This window comes from Orcinus orca, chromosome 14 (genome assembly GCF_937001465.1).
Source record: "Orcinus orca chromosome 14, mOrcOrc1.1, whole genome shotgun sequence".
In the NCBI taxonomy this organism is placed as follows: Eukaryota; Metazoa; Chordata; class Mammalia; order Artiodactyla; family Delphinidae; genus Orcinus; species Orcinus orca.
This window is the reverse complement of record NC_064572.1, coordinates 8,365,790-8,388,266: the sequence shown is the minus strand read 5'-3', so window position 1 is coordinate 8,388,266 and position 22,477 is coordinate 8,365,790. Positions and strand designations below refer to the sequence as shown.

At 44.2% G+C, this 22,477-nt stretch overlaps 1 protein-coding gene across 7 annotated transcripts in view; it reads right to left on the bottom strand.

The window, feature by feature from the left end:
- Window positions 1-22,477, bottom strand: part of COG2 (component of oligomeric golgi complex 2) — a 43,270-nt gene that overhangs the window by 6,989 nt on the left and 13,804 nt on the right. For 3 of the 7 annotated variants that reach the window (XM_033408932.2, XM_004281566.3, XM_033408936.2), the window contains 11 exons: window positions 22,095-22,198; window positions 19,122-19,230; window positions 17,912-18,091; window positions 16,126-16,250; window positions 12,427-12,553; window positions 8,971-9,110; window positions 4,651-4,712; window positions 3,277-3,428; window positions 1,456-1,653; window positions 527-599; window positions 84-226 (listed from right to left, as the gene is read on the bottom strand). In XM_033408932.2, the coding sequence (XP_033264823.1) occupies window positions 84-226; window positions 527-599; window positions 1,456-1,653; window positions 3,277-3,428; window positions 4,651-4,712; window positions 8,971-9,110; window positions 12,427-12,553; window positions 16,126-16,250; window positions 17,912-18,091; window positions 19,122-19,230; window positions 22,095-22,198 (1,413 nt within the window). The remainder of the gene's footprint in view (window positions 1-83; window positions 227-526; window positions 600-1,455; window positions 1,654-3,276; window positions 3,429-4,650; window positions 4,713-8,970; window positions 9,111-12,426; window positions 12,554-16,125; window positions 16,251-17,911; window positions 18,092-19,121; window positions 19,231-22,094; window positions 22,199-22,477) is intronic. The other 4 variants (XM_033408934.2, XM_012537357.3, XM_033408935.2 and 1 more) reach the window with 3 other exon arrangements.

Here is a 22,477-nt window from a genome sequence, read left to right as displayed (position 1 = left end):
CCTCGCCTAACCAGTTCCTCCCTCTCTGGCCTTCCTGATATACATTTCCCAACCTCGAAACCCTTTTCAGTGAGGGCACTGACCTTGTTGGTTCTTCGGTACAGCCTGGGAACCTCCAGGGCACTTTTCAGGTGACTGAAGCAAGACTCACTCAAGTCCTGGGTGACTCTGTCACTCAAGGCAGGCACACAGGCAGACAGAGATAGCCGGGAGTCCTCCAGGGCTGCTGCACAGACAGAAGCATGTGTTTAATCACACTATCCAGGCCCAGGGGTGAATTCTATTTTAAACACCGTCAACATATTTAGAGAGCATACTACAACAAACCAAATCAAATCAAATCATTAGAATTAAACACAATATCTCATTCAAGGAAGTTATAAACACAGAACAGAATACAGAAACCACCAAGGACTTACAACTAGAGAAGAAAATGGTTAGTTAAAATTTATCCTACGGTCTCTAAAATTCTATTGTAAATTATTTCTTATTCAAAGATTTGCTGAATCTAAAGATTCATTTTTACCTGAGATAGAAGAAAAATTCTTAAAGCCAATCACTTCAAGTTTTGGCCTGATTGTTTCCAAGAGCTCTGGAAGCTGAAATAAATATGCACTTTATATATTCAGTTACTTTTTATAAATCAAAGGAAGAGTCAATTCTTTATGCATCTACGAACTCTAGAATATTATTAATGAACGATAAAACTAAACTCAGAACTTCCAGTGGTTTTCATCAGAAGAAAACAAAATTCCTAATTAATGCTTTCACTATGAAAGAATCCAACAGCATGGAAAATAGCATTTTCACGGCTATTAACAGACCCAGAAAACATGCGAAATCCTTTTCTATTCTGCAGCTCTCCCCAGTACCAAAAAAACACATGGTAAAGACCACGTTTTTGCTCCAAACATACAATATCTGTCCAAGCACCACAAAATATTCAAACTTGAGAAAAGCAGAATTGCATATCACAGCGCTTAAACACATTCATCCCACAAAGTTCTGTTAATGGTAAAAGCAAGAACATGGACTCTATTTGGAGAAAACAGGAAGAAGTGTTAATAGGTCAGCACTTTCAAAGTATAACTGAAGATTACATATTACCCTGAAATACTGGGTAAGTGAATTAGAAACGATTAAAATCCAACCACTAAAGGTCATGCCTGCACAGAGTAAGCAGAGCTAATGCAAAAAACGGCGGTGCCTGGCGTGCTGCTAGACCGTGGCGTCACTGCTGAAGGGAAGCCGAGGCTCCGGGCTAGCACATCCTAGGCGGGACTGGCAAGCACGGGGGAGCGAGCACGCTGGGCAGGGAAACGAGAGCAACACCCAGAAGCGAGGTGAACGGACGTGCTCTCAGGGTGCCCTGGGCCCACAGTTCTAAGCCCCGTGAGGCCAGCCGCTGCAACCACTGAAGCCGGTACTTAGAACTCCGCCGGGACACAGGCTCACCTGCTCCTGAAGCCTGTCCAGGTCTGCGACCACGTAAACAAGCTGAGTGCTGGAGACGGGGACGACGGGCTTCGTCTCGGAAGGGCCGCTTCCTCGGTCTTCGCAGTTTCCTTGGGCGACGGAAGGATCTTTGCTGCCAGTTCCCGAAGGCTTTTTAACATCCTTGGCACTTTCATTAGAGATGGGCCTGAGTAAAAGCTGAACAAAAGGGTTTCAACGATTAAATGTGTTTCCACCAGCAAGATACATGCGCATTTATACAGGTCAGTGACTCACCATAAAATGTCAGCTGTCTACAAAGGATTCCGTGAAAGTTTACTCATGACAAACACCACAGCCCTCTCCCCAGGCAGGTGTGGAAAAGAGAAACAAGACAAACTGCAACCCCATGTGCATTTCCCCTCCTTAAGTAACAGGCAGAAATGAAACCACAGGCCCCTAAACTAAAGGAAAATTAAGATGTGGAACATCATAGGTTTTAAAAAATTAATTAACTGCTTAAGGTAAATAATGTACGGTATCTGCTTAATAAATTTATCATCATCATAAGGGTAAAAAAATCAAAATCTAAACCTTAATTATGCTTCAAATAACACAAACGACAGAAGTGTTCTTTGCATAACGGATTTTTGCTACAAGGGAAAAAGCCTACGAGACGTGCACTGGGATCGAGAAAAGAACGGAATATTCTGGATGTGAGAAGAACTGCTGGCTAGCATCTTGCTTGGGCGTGGCGTAGCAGGCCCAGGCCTAACAGAAGTGTACCAACCCGACCGTGCCCAGGAACTGCACGGTCTTCGTGAACAGTTTCATGGAGCACGGTGGTCTCCTGAGACCCCTCTGAGCAGAGAGAGGCTAAGGCGGAGGAGGAAAGGAACTGCCGTGGAGCGCCCCTGTCTGCCAGGCCCCTGGGTTATCAGTTTGCTGGTCAAACCTCTCTCTACTCCTCACGACAAGCACAGATAGAAGCTGTTTTCCTCCTTTACAGATGAAGAATCTGAGACTCAATTTCCCTAAGACCACGAAATTAGATAAGGAGTGGCAGAGCCAAGGTCTGACGCTGTCACAAGCCTGCGCTCTTTCCGCTGAGACCCTCTGCTCCAGATGACAGAGTGCTTTCCTCTCCATGGATGAGGCCTTCCTCGTGTCGTCTTCCCTAAGCTTCTGCTCACATCTCTTTTATACTCATCACCTTGCCGTGGCCGGGGGGTGCGTCCGTCACTGAGCTGTCCGTGCAGCAGGCATCTCTGAGACGCGGGCGCAGGGCCTGGCGGGGCTGGGGGCTCAGCAGGGGACCACACGAGTACTCCCGTGGCTTTACGCACAATATCTAATGAACCATCAGAGGCGTGCGGACGCTTAATGCATCCAACTACTACTTCTGAAATGGAGGGAAGGTTAATTAATTTTACTACCTTTTAATCTCAACCACTTGGAGTTTTTATACTTCCAAAGACTAGGTACTAAAGTACGCATTTTAAAAATCATTTTCATTAGAATCATTTCATTAGAAATTTTCATTTCTGTTTTAGTCTGGAGACAAAGATCCTGGTTTTCAGAAGGGAAAAATGAGGTGGCCGGGGAGGGCTTTTCCAAACGACAAAGCACTGACCACGTGACAGCAGACGCCCCTCGAGGCCACACGCACGAGTGAAAAGGAAACCCAGAAGCGGAATTGGGTAGCAACTGAGAAGCTGGCCTGCAGTCCCCGCATCAACCTCTCATGACAACACGGCCTTTAAGACTCTCAGCACGTTCGGCTTCACCCATCTTTAATTCGTTTCAGCCTCGATTAGGGATGAGCCACCCGCCAGCCCTCACCTCCTTGACAAACATGGAGTACCGCGCGAGAATCTGCAGAGTGAGTCTCCACAGACGATGCACCAGCAACGGCAAGAACATCTGGTCAGACCAACACCTTTGCAGGCTGCTCCACGTCCTGTGAGAAGCCAAGAGGCAATACGAACTTCCAGCTAGACAAAAAACACACGGTTAAGGAATCTCAGCTGAAGGGCCAACGGCTAAAATCTTCCACGTACACCCCAAGGGTGAAGGCAGCGGCCTTCTTGTCAGCAAAGCTCTAGGGAGGTCCTTCTACTTTTACATGGCTCCCCTCCCAGGCATCTGACAAGCCTTAGACATAAGCGGCGTTCAGAATCGCCAGCCAGCAGACACTTCGTACCAGATCAACAAGCACAAGCTGGAGAGGCAGCCACTGGCAAGGGATTCACCTTCGGTTCTGAATTTGTCCTGTCTTCTCCTTCCCTCCTGAATACGCTATTTCAACACAGGATGTCGATTACATATGGCCATTTTGGGCAAAAACAGCTGGAAACTAACTTTGAGGCTAAAAGAGTGCAGTTTAGATGGAACTTGGCTGCACGAAAGGGAGCAGAAAGCGGAGTGGAGCTGCCCCAAGACCCTTGCGGCTATAGGAACAGCCACCTACTAGGTGAGTGGCCACCGGGCATGGCTACAACGTGACACAGGTGAACGAGGCTGTAGGGATGCAAATGATGCAAACGTGTCTGCGAAGTGTATCCTAACCCCGGTCACCTGCGCACTGTCCCAGGACTGGCCCAAGGGCTCTGGAGGCCCGGGGCAAGGAGCCCCCGCTGTGAGCCATCCCCCCCCCCCCCCCCCGCCCACCCCGCCCAGAGGGAAGGCCACCCTGGTCCTTCACCTCAGCTTCGGAGAGAACTGGAGCGTGGCCACTTGGCTACAAAAAGGGCTGCTCCCTTAAGCACAGCAGCGGTTATATCCCCTTGACATGTTATACTGAGGAATGAAAATGAGGTCTCCTTCCTGTGTTCTTAAAGCAGCGTTTTTATCATCTCTGTACAGCAAGAAGCTCTATAAACCTTTTTTTTTTTTTCTTTGCGGTACGCGGGCCTCTCACTGCCGTGGCCTCTCCCGTTGCGGAGCACAGGCTCCGGAAGCGCAGGCTCAGCGGCCATGGCTCACGGGGCACGAACCCGTGTCCCCTGCATCGGCAGGCGGACTCTCAACCACTGCGCCACCAGGGAAGCCCTATAAACCCTTTTTAAAAAAAGAAGTTAAAGTACACCTTTGGGTCTAACTTACTGGAAGACAGGAAAAGGTGAAAGTGCCCCAGGGTACTGAGATCCCCAAGATGACTTGGTGAGCCTACTTAACTCAGTGACAGCCTGTCATTTGTCACTTTGAGGAAGTTACCTGGTGCGTCTTCCAGGACATCTGTAAGTGCTGCTTCTAAGGATCCCGCTATTTCTCTAAATCTGAGAGAAAAACAAGAGGTGTAAACTGTTGTTTTCTCTGCTGCAGGCGGCTGTCCCACCCATCCTCCCCTCTCCCCACGAAACAGGACCTTCCTCCACTGGCTTGTTGGTGAGGCCAGCACTGTCAGAGATGCCGCACCAGCCCTGATGCCTGTTCTCCAGACTTTTTTTTACCGAGCAGGAAATAAACGTGTCTCAATTAATCCACTAGGAAGCCATTTCTGGCAAGTCCCACCAGCTATAATCAGGTAATCACTTCAAGGCCGTAAGACTGGTTTTTCCAATCCCCTTACATCAGCCCTATCAGAAGAAAGTGAATGTCCCCCAAACTAAGAAATGGGAAAGCTGTATTCTGTGTCTTTGATCGCAGCTTGAGAAAGATCACGGAAGGTAGAGGCAGTTACACCAGAACAGCTCTCTGCCTGGCGCTCCTCGAACATCTGCTGCCCTGCTGCCGGTCTCTCACGTTGTCATGGTAACTGGCCCGCCGGCCCGAGGCTAAAGATCTGCTTCCTGATGGGTTTTCTTTTTCCTCTGCTGGCCCACTTGTGCCCTCATACCATCCTGTCACAGACTTCTATTTTAATGACTAGTGTGGACACATTTTTATGACTCTGAAATGAAAACTTTGTGTGTGTGTGCGTGTGTATTTCCTCAACTAGCTGCTTACATAGCATCTTTCTTCCCAACTATATAGCTCTTCCATCTTCATACTTTCTTTACCATACACTCTTCTGTCACCTGCTAGTTCCTTTGCTAGCAATAAATTCTGACACATGCTTCAATTTACTGAAGTCGTAATTCTGGTTTTTGGATAGCACTCACGTGCTTTTTAAAAGCAGTTCAGAGACTGGTTTTCAGGAGTAAAAGCACTTCACACAAGGAGCAGCCACCCTGTCCGCCACAAAGGTGCGAGTGGCTGACAGCGGAGGACTCTGGACCGCCCTGGCCACTGGAGCTGGCCGGTGCCTGCAGCGTCCCTACACCACAGGGAGGGAAAGGACTCACCCTCTGCCCCGCGAAGCCTGCGAAAGGCTAGTCTCTCCAAGCAGCAGGGAGAGGCAGAGAGAGAGCAAGTGATAGAAGGCAAGCGGGGAACAGAAGAGAGCGCCGGGGCCCAGCGAAGGAGGCGGTGGCCCCAAGCACAGTGAGGACGGGGAGGGGCTGCCCCGCAGTGGAGGGAGCAAACCAGCACCTGCGTCAGCCTCAGACCCTCAGCCCACCTTTCCTCCAAATCCGCAAAACACGGAAAAGGCCTGACAGCTAACACAGCACCATTTACAACGGGAACACCAGGCCCCAAGGAAGGGAAGGGCCTGTAAACGCGCAGCACATCCATGCTGAGCGCAGCATGAAGAGAGGTCAGCTCGAAGCTCTGCAGCCATGAGAAGAGCAGGTATAGTTCAGTGTTAAGTAAAGACACGGGATAAAATTACATGTACGTCTGTGACAATTCTGATGAACACACAAATGAGAAAGTGCAAGAAAAATGCAGCAGACCCGACACCAGTGCATTTCACACAGACGTGCTGACTGCGTGGGACCAGCTGTTGGACCCTTGAAAGGAAAGCTGTCTATGTCACGTGACCCAGCTGTCCCCTTAGCCCCCAAGGGCCAGGAGCCCAGCACCAGCCCCTGACACAACCTTGCTGAGCAGTAACTTCCAGGATTGAAGTGATACGTTATATTTCTTAGAAAAGAAACAAAGTGAGATGTTACTTTGGTGGAATTTGAAAAGTTGTGCTGTAGTCTTCATGTGTATATGGGATGCTATTCTACTCTTGATAGGAGATTTGTAAGAAAGGCAACCCCAAATACAAACACTCCCAAATTCTTACATTTGGGTTTGGGGAGGGTCTGGAGACGCACTTCCCAACGCATGTCTCTACTTCGCGCAGGCACACACTTGCGGAGGGTGGAGGGAAAGGAAGGTACGTTAGTGCCACACGGACTCCATGTCATAAAGGAGCTACACCATGCTCAGCGCGTGCTGAATGTGACAGTCACAGAACACACATGTGACCGTCCTGGGAGCATATAACATTCTAGCGAGATTTCAATTAAAAAAGACCTAACGCTTTGCCTGTGGCATTTAAAGGGCGACCAGCCCAGTCTCCAGGCAGCCACTGATTCGCTACCATTTGAGACTGTTCTGCGCACGTGTACATTTAATCTCTTCCTATGAGAAACGGAGTCCTAACCCTACTTTCCGATACTCCTGTAAGAACAAATGAAGCGCAGACACAGTAGGGTACCAGGGGCAGGAGGGGTGCACAAGTGCTCACAGAACGGTGTGTGTGGGCCAGGGCTGCCTTTTTCCTGAAGGTGACGGGGATGCAGGCATAGAGTCAGACCCGGGAGCATCCACCTGTTACTGAGGGTGCAATATTAATACTTCTTCCTAGAAACATGTCAACACATCATCACCCCACTGGCTTTAGGCTTACTTTAAATGACCCTGAGGTGAATCAGGTAACACTACAACTCTGACCCCAGCGGTGTTCGCAAAACATTCTGTCATCCCTCAGAATAAACAATCTAATGCCTGATAAAAATCAACAGAACGGTGTCCCATAAAGTATTACTTGAATTTATTTCTTAAACGGAAAAGCAGATGTATTGAAAGTTATGAAGTTCCACACTTCATAACTCAAGCATAATTTTTTTTTAATTTTATACATTTTAAATAAAACTGTTTACAAAGAAAAGTTAACCAATCCCTTTGAATGCTATGGCTAAAATCTGCTGAAGGTGAAAACGTCTTTCAGGGAACTGGCTGAGTTCCGACAGAGTTTAAGACTCAATCTCCAGCTTTGAGAGAACATATAATGAGAGGAGAACCTGCCGAGGCCGGGCTGTGCCGCCCCTGCGGGGCCCAGAGCTCCAGGAAGCAAGGTGACAGTGCAAGATTACCAAGCATGGGGCCCTGGGGTCTGGGGAAAACGACTAGAAAAGAGGGGTTCGGAGGCAGTAGACTGGAGTATGGGCTGATGGCATTGGATATCTAAAGCAATCTAACTTTGAACCTGGACTACAAAAGACATGGGACAGTTGAAACATTATTTCTCTACTGCAGTCTTATGCTATAAAATGATGCTTCACCATTTTAAATTCTTCTCACAAACCAAAAGGGCTTCTTGCCCTGGCTTAGTTTTGATCATCACGTAACGACTACTTCCCATGCAGTCCATGAGTATCTTACACAAAAAAAATCCTTAATTTCCTACCTACAGGATAATGTAACCTTGAAAAATTAAGCATAAAACCCAGTATTGTGTGTAAAAGGGCATCTTACTAACAGTCTGACAGCTACGATTTCACTATCAAAAGATGATTACATACATTCTCAATCATGGCGAGTAATTACAAATCAAGGTATCTAGTTCTTAGTATATCTCCCTCTGTAATTATTCCTTAGAACCCTGGGGAAGGACTGCATCATAATTAATGAAAACATCCAACAATTTAAACAAAAAGCCTGAGTCTTGAAAGAGCATTCTAGCTCAAATGCTCTCGTTAACGCCGTTCTACGGAGGAGCTTACTGTGATCTCACTCAAGAGAATCTGCAGAAATGGCTATTATCACCTATTCTTCTAAGGGAACACATATTGTTAAGAATTTATCCTAAATTTCCCCAAACAGTCTACAGAACCACTTACTGACACAGGTGATATCATTATGACATCTGGAAGAAACGTGTCAGCGTTTTCCAGAATAGAGAGAAAAAATGTCACAAAGTATTATAAAGGAATCCAAAACAATAGGTAGAATTACTACCAATTGCTAAGACGGAATCAGCTACAGAGACTACTTTAAGAGAGAATACTTCTCCCGACTCCCTCTGAGGACAAAAAATGTCCCAGATGAGCAAAACAACAAATGCAGGGTAGGTCTGCTATTTGAAGCAGGTGATGAGAGAGGAAAACGGGGAGAAAGAGCTGCTAGGTGACCCGCTCTTTCTGTCTCTTCAGGACGAACAAGGACGTAGCACGTGGGAATGAAGCCAGGCCTGGTCTAGCTCACTCTGAGTCTAGTGTTCTCAGTTGTCTAATGACCAAGGAGTAAGACTTATCTTTCTGTCATACAAGCCAGAACTTTGGCAATCACGATACTTCTGTGCACTTCCACTCTACATTTTGTTTCCCAAAGAACAGTATGATGATCAAGAAGGGGCTGTTAGCTGGAGCCAACATACTTAACTGGTGCTCAAATTCTGTTTTAGAAGGGTGGAGGTGGGGTGGGGGGTAAATTACTGACCTTATTTGAAAATACACAGGCAAGTTCCACTTATTATTGAAGCTGTGATAGGCGGGATGTGCTCTTAATCTTTTTACACTGGCCTGTGATCCACATTGCCGTTCAAATGTTCTTACAAAATCCATACTTATGGTATATTTCTAAAATAAGAACAAACAGGTGGCATTTTCATTTTAAGTGAACTAACCAGAACTGGGATCATATAGCGAAAAAAGCTGTAATCAAGATAAAGATCAACACACAGAATCATAGTTTCTGGATCTGATAAGGACCTTATGGGATCTTCCTTCCAAGGTCCCCGCTTAAAGATCAAGTAATGCCCGAAGTGGTTCTGTGACGTGCTCAAGGTCCTAGGTGGCAAGCCCGTCAGGAGACCCAGGCATCCTAAGTCCAGTGGTCTTTAAGCGACAGCTCTCCCCCATCTTCTAGGGCACCCCTAACCCAGTCCATTGGAATCACAAGAGATTGCAGATTAAGTGGTATAATTTTCATTGCCTCTCCAGAAGAAGAAGAAGTAGAAAATTTTAAAAAGGAAAGACAGACTCAAACCATGTGAGTAATTACATCCTTTTTATAGATGGCACAGCGTGAAGATTGACAGGAGGAATCTAAAAACACCATTAAGAGCAGAAGCTAACACTTACTTAATATTTATCATCCTCACACAGTGCTTAAAATTGTCTTTCTTACTTTAACCCAGAAAACTGCCCTACCCGGTAACTACTTTTATATCATCCCCTATTTTATAAATGACGCTTCCTCTTCTGCTTAGGCTCAGAGAGAATTTACCCAGAAACAAAGCAAGGAAATGGGGGAAACAGAACCCTCGCCAGTCAGCAGTGCAAAACTGCAGTTGCACATTCCTTCGGCAAGGGCTCTATTCCCCAGTCCCCAGGCTCTGGGGAGGACACTGCAGGACTTCCCATGTACTTCTCATTAAGAGGGACTCTGTTCTGGGTCACCAAACCAATCACCTGAATATGATGATGTCTGTGCTTATGTGGGAATTTTAGTGCAGTAACACTACCACAGGTGTTCAATTTCTTTCAACTGGTTTTGAGCTACACTTACTGAATCCCCTGAGTGTGGTCTACATGTGTGGAGTTGAGACAAAGAAAGGTATTACTCATCCCTTTTGGGATAAAACTATACCCCTGCAATGGGTGTTGAAAAAATACAAAAATATTTTTCTCTTCACAAAAGCATGTCCCATTAAAACTGAAAGCTGAAAGCATTTCTTGCAAGAAATGTTTGTACCCGCAAACGTTAAGTATTGGTTTAGAATTCTAAAGTCGACACTCTAGCAGAAAGCTTCGTTTCTGAGCTGAAAAATCTCCTGAGCCTAACACGATCAAAATGATTCTCTAAAGAGGAATGAAAAGGGTCTTAAACTGCTAATGCTCAAGACCTCATATTGTTCAGTACACTGTACCATGGGCCAGGAGAACAGATCGGTGGTATTTCTGGGATAATAAAGCTCCCAGTTTGTTGTCTTCCCTGTTTTGAAGTCTACCAGGCCCCAGGCTCACCACACTCACCTTGTGCCTCTCTACACTTTAAAAATTAATAAGCAATTTGACCAAGCAGAGTTAGAAAAAGAAGCAAACAGAACTTCTAGAAACGAAAATAAGGGTAAATTGGAAACAGGTGAAAAGGAGTTTAGACAAATCTGAAGAAGGAATCAGTGAACTAGGAGAAAAGTCCCAAGAAATTACCCAGAATGAGCACAAAGAGACAAAAAATTAAAAAGTGAATTCAGGAAACACAAAGGATAAAGTGAGGAAGTCTAATCAAAAGTTCTAGAAGAAAATAATAGAGGAATGAGAGAAAAGCACAACTGAAGAGTTAATGAATAAAAATGAGACAGAGCTGATTAAAAAACCACCAATCCTCAGATCCAGGAAAGCCAACAAATCCTAAATACGATAAAGAAAAAGAAGCCCACACTAGATTCACATAATGAAACAGCACACTAGAGTCGCAGGCAAGATTTGGGAGAGACGGCATGATAACTACAAAGAAACAACAGTAACTATTTTCATAACGGAAGTCAAGAGACAATGTTCAAAGTGCAGAGAATTCTACTTCCATCAAAACTACCTTTCAAACACAAAAGGTATAAAGTTATTGTCAGACATACAAACTGAGGGTTTATCACAGAAAAGTGAAACTTATTATCAACAGGCCCTGCTAATAGATGAATTTCAGGAAGAAGGAAAATGATCCAAGAAAAAAGGTCTAACATCCAAGAAGGAACAGGAAGCAAAGGAAATGATAAACACGTGGAATAATTCTGAGAGGAGAACGATGACCACGTAAAACAATAAAAATAACGCCCAATTTGGGGGATAAAAAAAATCAAAATAGAAATAAGACCCTGGAAACAGTAATAGATACTATGGAATGGGGTGACTGGCATCAAAGTCCTCGAAGATCCCTGTGCTGTTTGGGGGGCTGAAGAATACCAGTGAGCTTTAGATTCTGTTAAGTAACCACTAAGGTTACTTAATACATAAAGAAATAAAGGGTAGAACTTCCAAATTAGTAGAGGGGAAAAACAGAATAAATGAGGAAAACAAATCCCCAAAAGTCCAAAATACAGAGAAGGCGGAAAAGGAATGAAAAAAAGAAGGGAGAAAGGAAAAGAAGGAAGAAAAATGGGACAAATAGGAAGAACCAAAGAAACCCCAAATATATCAGTCACTACGATCATTGTAAATTTAACAAATTACCTAAGCGAAAGACAAAGATTGTCATGTTGAATAAAACAATCAAAAACCCAAAAATCAAAATCCAGAGCAGGAAGGAGAGGAGAGGCACCGAGGGGCTGAGCAACACGAGTACTGAGCAGGGGAGCTGGGCACGGACTCAGGCCACCTGGCCGAGAGCCTTTATTCTTCTCCAGGACACTACGTACTATCTTTAAAAAATGGTACAACGGAAAATTAACATACGAGTCTACTGAAATATCAACCATGAAGTCTTTTAAATGATTTTTTTTTTTTTTAAATGAAAATATCGAGGCCTCCTAATCTTTCAAATTATAGAGGACACTTACATATTGCATTTTAAAATCCAATCCAATACTTCGTTTTCCTTCAAAACGATACAGTAGATATCTACAAACTTAATTTTTCATGGAAAACAACTGCAAACAGCCTTGTTTTTAATGGTCCTTAGGATCTTTTTAAAAACTAGAATATTCAGATCTAGTCCCAATTGCATCTAGACTGAATTTTACTTTACATTCTAAAAAATATTCTTAGTCCTTGAAGTTATCAGAGACTATCTATGACTTGAATAAAACAGTGCGTGTTTTAAGGTAAATGCTTGCTACGTAACTCAGACTGTGGTTTTTCCTAAAACCACAGAACCAAGACTGTGCAGAAAAGATACGATTATCCTAAAGTCTCAGGTTAACATCTTCAAGAATCAAGACGATGGAGGAAAAGGTACCTGGTGAAAGGCATCGGGATTCCCAGCATTAAAAAGTGAGGGCAATTTTTCTTCTAATCCTCGTACTATTTCTGGCCAGACAGAATTCACCAAAAAATCATATCCGGGAACAGTATTGCCTTTTTCACTGTAAGATAAGAGGAAAATTTCAGTCAAATACACCAGAATCTTCTACTTCCAAAAAGCAAAATTCCACTGTGGTGCTTTTATTAAAATAAAAGTTCCTCAGGCTAAAATTTATTTCAACCTTTTTAAAAAAACGGTATCTGTCAATTAGTTTGTTCTTAGACCCAAACTTCTATTTCACTCCTTGATCTCATTCTCACCTTGAACCTGACACATCCTCTGTGTCCTGACTCCTACATCTATCTATCAAGTAGTAAGCAAGCTGGGGTCAAGGGTAATGGAAAACTACATCGACTTAACTTGGCACAATTTTCTCCCCTAAAATGGGCTACCATGTTTATACTCTGTCTTGAAAAAGAAGCAGTTTAATACCACAGGAAAAGCAGTCTTTGTGGGACTTCCCTGGTGGCGCAGTGGTTAAGAATCCGCCTGCCAATGCAGGAGACGCGGGTGCGAGCCCTGGTCCAGGAAGATCCCACACGCCGTGGAGCAACTAAGCCCGTGCGCCACAGCACCTGAGCCTGCGCTCTAGAGCCCACGAGCCACAACTACCGAGCCTGTGCGCCGCAACTACTGAAGCCCGCGCGCCTAGAGCCCGTGCTCGGCAACAAGAGAAGCCACCTCAATGAGAAGCCCGCGCACCGCAACAAAGAGTAGCCCCCGCTTGCCGCAACTAGAGAAAGCCCGCACGCAGTAACAAAGACCGAACGCAGACAAAAATAAATAAATTTTTTTAAAAAAAGAAGAATTATGTTACATCTACTCTGCCTGTGCTCTGTAAATGGAACAATAATGCCTACAGGACAGCACATATATTTAAAAAAAAAAGAAAAGCAGTCTTGTATTCAACCTTAACACCACTCAACTCTAAAGCACTATAAATCACGCTAATTGCCCAATTACTAACAACTTCAGCTATCCCTAAGATTACCCTCAGTTCTAAAGTTCTATGACTATTTTACGTAAAATCTCGATCACAAATCTTAATACAAAAAACTGATAACGGTAATGTTTTTTGCGTGTGCATGCTTTATTCTGCATTTTTAGCCAAAAGGCTGGACTCTGGGTTTCTAATTCACAAACGTAGATGACAGACAACACTGAGATAAAAGCATGCACTTGGGAGTCAGAGTACGTGAGTTCAAATCTTGGGTCATTTAACTTCTCAGTCTGCCCCTGTTTTGGTTTCTTCATCTTCAAAACAGGGATGATAATGATACGTACCTCACAGGGTCATTATATGGATTAATATTTGTAAAGCATTTAGGATGGTGCCTAGCATACAATGAGTGCTATGTTAATAGTGGTTAAATACACAAGTACATAAACAAAAAAAGCAGGTTCCTTAAGTTTCTCTTGAACTTAAAGACCTGTAAGTAGCTTTAAGCAACACCATCTCACTGATCGACCCACTTTGACTGCTCCGTTATTGATATGCTCTATATTAAGATAACTGTCTTTAAAATTGATCATCCATGCAATATACGGTCTTATTTTTTTAGCAAAACGGGGAGTTGTGTAGCTAAGTGGGGATAACAAATTGGCATTTAACATTCTGATAAGTATTAAAAATAAACAGTAAAAAGTTTTCATAATTTTCCTGCTTAGCAAAAACTATCAAGACAAATAGCTTATTCAGCTTTACTGTTCAGAAAGAGCTATCAGATAATCTCATTCTATAATAGGTAGGAATTGATGAGAAATTACTGGTGGGATTGGAGGAGGGTCCAGGAGGGAAAGAAGATGCCTGTGTCCCACATACCCAATTCCATGTATCATATCATATACTTTTAATCATAATAAGAAGTAGCTCTATTAAGGTATCGGAAGAAAGAAGGAACAGAATTGAAGATTTTAAAATACAAATGCACATAATCTGAACAACACTGAAGGACAAGATCACCTCATTCCCAAAGTAAATGTCTAACTAAAGCCCCAAAGAGAAAACTTAAATCTGTGAGATCAACAGTTAGAAAAGCTAACCCACATTCTTCGGAAGATAAATCTTGAACGTCGCTGGTGTCCCCAGCTCTAAAGGGCACCTGGAGGCAGAAGCTGAGCAAGGGAAGGTGAGGAGTGGTGGGACGACGGGGCCTCAAGCAAATGCAGATGGCCCACCAAGGTACAGTTTAGATTCCTCAGATTTCTGAGGCGTCTGCATGAATTCTGCCACACTGAAAACCATGGAAAAGAGCACGTGAGGCTCTGTAACTTGACATTTCAGGACCAAGACTAGGCCTGTCAAATCTAATGACTGGTTGTTTCATAACTGTGGCTTCTTTAAATTTACCCCATGACCTCTATTAAATTCTTACCCCAAATCCAAATCCAACTAAATCTTCATGATTACTAAGCAAAAGTGGCAAAACAAGGCTTCATCTGAAATCGTGTACTGGAAATAGGGTACTTCACAAGTCAAGCAGCGTATTTGTTCCCCAGATTTTTTTTTCTTTTCAAAGAACAAAAATTCAAGACCAAATATAATGTTCACTCCATGAAGACAGGGACCTCATTTGCCTTTCTAATGCTGTAAATAGGTTAAGTCTTTCATCCTGCAAACACTGGGTAGTTACTGCCTTCAAGACACTGTGCCAGGAGGGAGGTGTGGGCCGTGCGGGAGGGGAGCACACTGTTGAGATGGAAAAAGTGAGAGTGACGTGCAATGGCCTGCAGAGAACAGGATTAAAGGTAGACATCAGGGTAAAAGATGGTCTCTTGAAGGAAGTGGCATCTGAGCTGGGGCTTCACGTGGAGTGACAGGTCAACAAAAAGAGGGATCAGGAAAGGCGGAGGGGACTCCGAGGAAAAACACAGACCCGCCCAGCGTGTGCTGGGGTGGGCAAGTGCAGCTGTGTGCTGGAAAACTGCAGGGCGAGGGTACCACAGAGCAGAGTGCCCCACCCAAGGACCACCGGGGCCAGAGCACAAGGGGCCTTGTGCGCTGATCAAGAAGCCTGCATTTTCCACAATGAGCAATAGGAAGCCACTAAAGACTCAGGAAGACAGGGCATGAATCTCAGCACTGTGGGTAAACGTGCCAGCAGAGGGGCAGACTGAGACGCGCGAGCAGGTGGGGAAAACCTGTTACTGTGGACAGAGAAATGACAAAGGCCTGGACCAGGACAGTGGCAGTGGTGGAAGGCAGTGGGGTATTTACAAAACAGAACTGAAAACCATGGAAATCAGACAAAAGGAGGGAAAACTGAAGATGACTTTAACCACAATTAACATCTTATAAAACTTGTTGAATTAAACTGAATTGATATTTATTAACAGATTATGACATTAGGATAATGGAAGGAAACCAACTTTTATTTCAAACCTAGTTTAGGGAACTGACAGTGTAGGAAAGGGCAAAGCATGGGCTGTGGATTCAAGAGAGACACACCATTCTCCTCCGTTCCACCCACTACAGTTTCCTTCTCTGTAAGACTCGGAGCACTGTGCTCACACACAGACAGGAAAGGGCATCTGAACCCGGTCCACACGAGACAGCAACAACCAGCAGGGCACGAGTGGCTCCCAGGCGCAGCCCCGGACCGCGGGAGCTCTGAGAACAGCTGCTCAGACTACCTTGAGGTGGCTCCTCCCGTGACCTCTCGAAGGAGGCGGCAGTGGTGGGGAACGAACTCCAGGAGCTTCCTGTACATGAGCTGAAGATCACTCGGATGAGCATCGGCAATCTGCTCTACAATCACCTAGTAAAAGGAGCATCATTTTTAAAAAGGACAAGTATGAGTTACATACCACAGGGAAAAGAACAAAGAAAACCTGAAAAGTGTGTTTCCTCTCGCCCCCCTCCTCCCCAGCTGACATGTTTCCTAACAGCAACAGCCTCACTCAGAGCTAGTTCCAGGATTCGGGTGCATAGCTCTGACCTGGGGGAGACACAGGCTGGGTGCCAGAGACTGGCCTGAAGCTGAAAAGCCAGACACATTCGCCTGTTTCCCTCCTGAGCTTGAAAACGAAATAAAACAATGATTTCCCATGACAACAGCTCCTTGCTGTCTTGACCGTGGCCTTTTCTTCTAAATATCATTATTCAGATTAGGGGAAGGTTTGAGACAGAGAAAGATGGAAGGGAGTATATTTTATTTTACTTTATTATTATTTTATCTTTTGTGTTAAGGTTGAGAATCAAGAGGCGAATGACAAACATACGAATTTAAATAAAATTAAAATGTGGCCACAGTTTATTTAATATGCCACTGAAACGTCAAACGTTTCTTTAATTTAGCACATTAGGTTCAGTTCAATGAAAAACAAAGGCATAAATTAGTAACCATTTTCACTTAGTGATAAAGAAATAGTGTAGGTAATTTGTCTTTTTCACTCCTATAGAGAGACAGCTATGAAATACAACAGGATACAAACAGAGGAAGTTGACAGATCATTTATTTTTAGTAATCCTAATGGAAGCTGACTGGACTATTGAAATTAATCCTTAAGTTTCATTTTTATCAATGACATTCAATTTTCCCCATTTATAAATGGGAGACTTTCACCCCAAAGTCATGGTGAGTAGGGCTTTGTACTTACTGGACAGAAAGAGCGTCCACACTGATGTGGCACTGAAGAAAGTCTGCAAACACTGAGGACGGGCCTGTGACTTCCACCAGTTTGAACCAGACAAAGCTGCCATTTTTGCGCGTCGGAAAATGCTGAGTATTGGCAACTTCACATGGTACAATCTGTAATATATTCTGGCTGCTCAAAGGCAGAACGTGCTTACTTCCCAAATTTTAACTGTGTCCTCGTAGGTGAAGGACACTGGATAGCCAAGTTCTGGATTTAAGGTATTACGCTGCTAATTTGCCTATGAAAGCCCTTCATCTGTGAATATTCCCTCCCTCTCACCTTCCTGGCCCACACACTCCTCAGCAGTCTGTGAAGACAGCCCTCCACGCAGACCTTCCACGCTCAGGGCTCTTGGCCCGCTGTCCCACCACGAGGCACTTGAGCTGCGGTGCTGGCATCTGCTTTACTTGTTCCATTCTACCCACCAGACCAGTAGTTAAAAGATTCGTTTTAAAAACTTTATTGGCAAATAATTTACATAGCATAAAACTGACCTAAAAATGTTCTGATACACACCTTCTCCCTAGGGAAGACCTGCACCCTACTAAATTAAGATAATCCCTGGGCTACGGCATCACTAGAAAATACGAGAGAGGGTGCCTGACTCCTGCATGCTGGCTGTAACCACCAGGGACCAATCTTTTCTTACAACTGATGCTGCAGTAACTATGAGAATCTTCACAGAAGGACCTCTGATCCACCCTCACGCCCAGTGAAGCATCCAGGACACAGCAGACGCTCTCTGAACGCCTGCTGAATGGAGGCCTGGGGGTGCACAAACCTCATCCACGTATGGTTTCACGAGGACTTGACCAACTAACGCCTCCGCGTCCCGTGCCTTGTCAATCGTGGCGTAAGTCCGTAAGCAGTGCCGGATTACATCGACACTGGAAGTCCGCAGACCTTCCAAAAGGAGGCCTTCCAGTGACTGCTGTAACATGGCTGTAATGCCAGCTATACGCTGCAAGAAAAACAGGTAAGAAAGCAGCTGGAACAATTTCTAAAGACTCAAATATATACATAACAAATCTCTGGCGGCACTAGAAGAGAATATGTGTAAAATTAAAATATTAACATTTTCTGGAGCGTAACAATGAATCTTTCCTCCACCCCACATCTCTTTATAAGTAAATCTTTGCTATATCAAAGGAGGACTTAGACAGAATTGCAGAATGAGAAAAAAAGTTATTTTCCTCTTAAGCTACAGAGTAAATCTGACAAACATCATGAATCTAAAGCCCAGTCGAGAGTTGCGGATAAACTAACTCTGACTACGTCATGCAGTGTGTCAAGTTACATGAAGTTTAGAATTAATTTTACCCTTATAATTCGGAGAATATGCCTGTGTCTTTACACAAAATCTACAATGTGTGACACTTAGGGGGCAGGGGTCCAAAAAACAAAAACCGAAGGAAAAAATTCAAAGCTAGTTTCAGAATCCCGCAGATCAACAATTATCACAGGCATGACAGGCATGCCTTGGAGACGCTGCGAGTGTGGCTCCAGGCCACAGTAAACCGAGCAGGACCACAGTGAAGCGGGGCACTGGGACTTCCTGGTCTCTCAGTGCACGTAAGAGAAATGTTTACACCATACTGCAGTACGTTAAGTCTGCAATAGCATTATGTCTAAAAAAACAATTAAAAAATACTTTATTGCTAAAAGATGTTAATCATAATCTGAGCCTTCAGTGAGCTGTAATCATTTTGCTGGTGGAGGGTTTGAAATACTGTGAAAATTGCCAGAATGTGATACAAAGACATGAAGTGAGCAAATGCTGTTGGAATGGCACTGGTAGGCTGACAGACTTGCTTGATGCAGAGCTGCCATAAACCTTCAATTTGTTAAAAAAAAAACAAAAAACAAAAACATATCTGTGAAGTGCAATAAAGTGAAGGGCAATAAAATGAGGTATGCCTGTATCAGGTAAAACCAAAATTATTTAGCAAATTCCTAAATACCAAAGTGTGGAAATCTAAAACAACACTTACTGGTCTTATTTTGTCCAAAAGAGGCATGCCTTTGCTTTGAACAGCATGAAACTGTAACTGGTTAAATTCTGTGGCAATTCTCTCCAAAATCTGTCCAGTCAGAAGTGGGCTAGTAGAGACAATTAGAGAAATTTAACTCCTAAAGGTTTTAAATTTCCGAGAGAACACATCACATGATTAGCAATGCTGATGCTTTAGCACCCACTGTGTTTTTCCACAGCCCCCTGTTACAAGGTAGAAGCTAAAGCATCCTTCGTGCCATCAGCTTTCACAAGTCACATGCACAGCATGTTCTAGGACAGTGGGCAACTACTTCAGTATAAGCCACTGACGCTGCCTGGCCTCAGCCACAGGGTCCAAGCAAGAAGCAGGAGCTGGACCAGGCCACTGTGGGTGTGACGGGTGTTTCCACCTCCTCCCCCAGGCTCTCCTGTCCATGGCCTTCTTCATCTTTAACCTCCCTTCCCTCTCTTGCCCTATCCTATTATTTACACCTGAATCCCCTTCTACTGCTCTGTCTCATTCTCTCTTCCTCTAAAATACCTCCAGTACTTCTAAAATACCAAACACTGCTGTCTCCTTGATAAAATAAAAGCGGCCCTCTAGCGGCAATACATCAAGTAAGTCAGAAGAGCTCTACATTTTCATGTACCAAAGAGCTGAAAGAGCAGTCGACCTGTATTCTCTGGGTCCTAGTGGAAGGACATTCATTGTGTATCTGCCACAAGTGTAATAAATGCACTTCTTTCCTCTAAAATACACTGCAACAATACCACTCAAAAGGAAGCTAAACAGCAAAAGAAGAAAAATGTAAAGGCACTGAAGCGTCTGCTGGGTTTCTCTTGAGGCATCCTATATCTAATGGTGATCTATCAGTGAGTGAGGGGAAAAAGTCCACATCACAAGGAAATGAAATGCTATCCATTTCAGGTCTATCCAGTCCTGTATCTGTAGCATTCAAACTAGTTTAGGGCTTCCCTGGTGGCGCAGTGGTTGAGAGTCCACCTGCCAATGCAAGGGACACGGGTTCGTGGCCCAGTCTGGGAAGATTCCACATGCCGCGGAGCGGCTGGGCCCGTGAGCCATGGCCGCTGAGCCTGCGCGTCCGGAGCCTGTGCTCCACAACGGGAGAGGCCACAACAGTGAGAGGCCTGCGTACCGCAAAAAAAAAAAAAAAAAAAAACACACAAAAAACTAGTTTAGAGGGAGAGCAATTCCCCTGCAAGACCAACCCAAAAGGTTAATCCCTCTTTCCTGAGTAACCTAGTGTGGATCTATTAATTATAAATTATCTAAACGTTTCTTGTACTAAGAAGCATGCTGTAGTTACCATTCACTTACACTGCCCTGGTTTTCCTCTCTCTACAGCTCAAAGTTGCTGATCTGAATTTTAAAAAGTACTCAAAGGTGATTCTGAGCAAGAAACAGCATAATATCTATTACATTGAAGATGGAACATTGAGGGACTTCCCTGGCGGTCCAGCAGTTAAGACTCTGCGCTTCCACTGCAGGGGGCCACAGTTCGATCCCTGGTTGGGGAACTGAGATACCACATGCCATGCGGTGCGGCCAAAAAGGAGAAAAAAAAAAAAAAAGATGGAACATCGCAAAGGAATAGTATCATAGAAAAAGACATCAGTGAGGAAGGGAGTAGGAACGGACCCAAGTGGAAAGAAAACAGGGAGGCAGGTATGGCGGATGTCGAGTGCACACAAGTTGGCCGGAGCTGCCAATGCTGCTGAGGGTGAGAGAGACGCGGAGCAGCTCAAGACAAACGGCTCCACCGGACGGGTCAGAAGGGACGGGTCAGAAAGGACGGCAGCGGAGACCCTGGCCAGCGGAGGTAAGGGCAGGAGCGCGAGGACGGGGGCGCTGAAGGGACAGAGACAGCAAGTGCTGACCACTTGTTTGTACATCTTGATTATGAAAGGAAGTAGAGACCCAGGACAGGAGAATCACTTCCTTCTTGGATGCCACATTCCTCAGTCTATACACTGAGAGAGATGGAGCGTACTGCCTTTAAGGTGCTCCCAAATCTAACATTTTGATCCCTAAAATTAAGAAATCCAACATGCCTTTATCGTGTGGTAAGACTTTGGTATAGGTATATTCAATTTGGCTTTGGTTGGCTTTGCAGCAGATTATCCAATATTACTCAGGGAAAAATGTTATGGCTGTCCACGTGACTTTAGGAGAAGCTCTTGTCAGACCCAAATTAGATGTGTGAAGGCCTACGACATGCCGGGTGCGGGCTGCCAAGCTGTCAGGCAGCCCTGCCAGCGGAGTTCCTATTAGCCTTACGCTGCCCGTGACACAGGGAGCTGAGGTGCCATGACTCAGGCTGCCCAATGGTAGACGCAGCACAAACTTGTGCTCCTCCCAAGGCACCATGGCGCTGGTGTGACCTACTCATTTTCTGAGCCACTCATCTACCTGGCTGATTTAGAATTCACACTAGGAAGGTAATAAGACGGTCACAGTGTAACAAAGGAAATGGTCATTTTTTTCTAATTTCACAAGGTTTCTTTCCCCGTTTATAAATTTTAACTAAATGTGTCCTGTACTGTTTCTTAACGCTACAATGCTAGTGCAAGATACATGAATGGTGATACTCTGGGCATGTCTACATAAATTTATGAAAGATAAAAGCCATTCCATACCTGGAAGATCAAAGGATTTTGCCAGTGCTTACATAAGGCGATTCCAAAGATAAAAATCTTCCACTGAAAGCACACTCCTCTGACTCCCTGTAAGGTGACGTGTTGGAACAGTGGTCCATCACCACAAAGGTTTTAGAAGGATGTATTATAAACTTGACCATCTCATGCCCTCCACTTTTCATAAGCTACGTTCAAAAACACTGAGCCATAGACTTGGCTTTTCTTCTTTATCAGAAATGCGTTTTAACTAAAAAAAAAAAGTAGCCTGGGTGTGAAGTACTAATTTATGTGATATTTAGTAAAAAATACTTACCTGCTTGCTTCTAGTGCAGATGTTTCTTTAGAATGTTGAGAATTTAAGATTTTTTCAATTTTCTCAACTGATCGAATAACCTGTATAAGCCTCAACACACATATCTATAAAAATAAAAATGAAGCCAAAAAGAAGTTATCATGATGTTTAATCTTAATTATCTTATTTCCCCTTCTAAATGCAGGGAAATACAAAGCCAAAAGTCACCTTAAAGTGTGTGGAGCACTCTACAGTTTGAATACTTCTACATAACACTGAATTCCCAAGAACGTAAAACTTAATGTTAGCTGCCCAGAAGAAGCGTATTTCAATATTCTATTACGAGTTAATAGTTAAAAAAAAAAAAACTAGACTTTTTTTGTTTTCTCATTTCCTGCATTTTT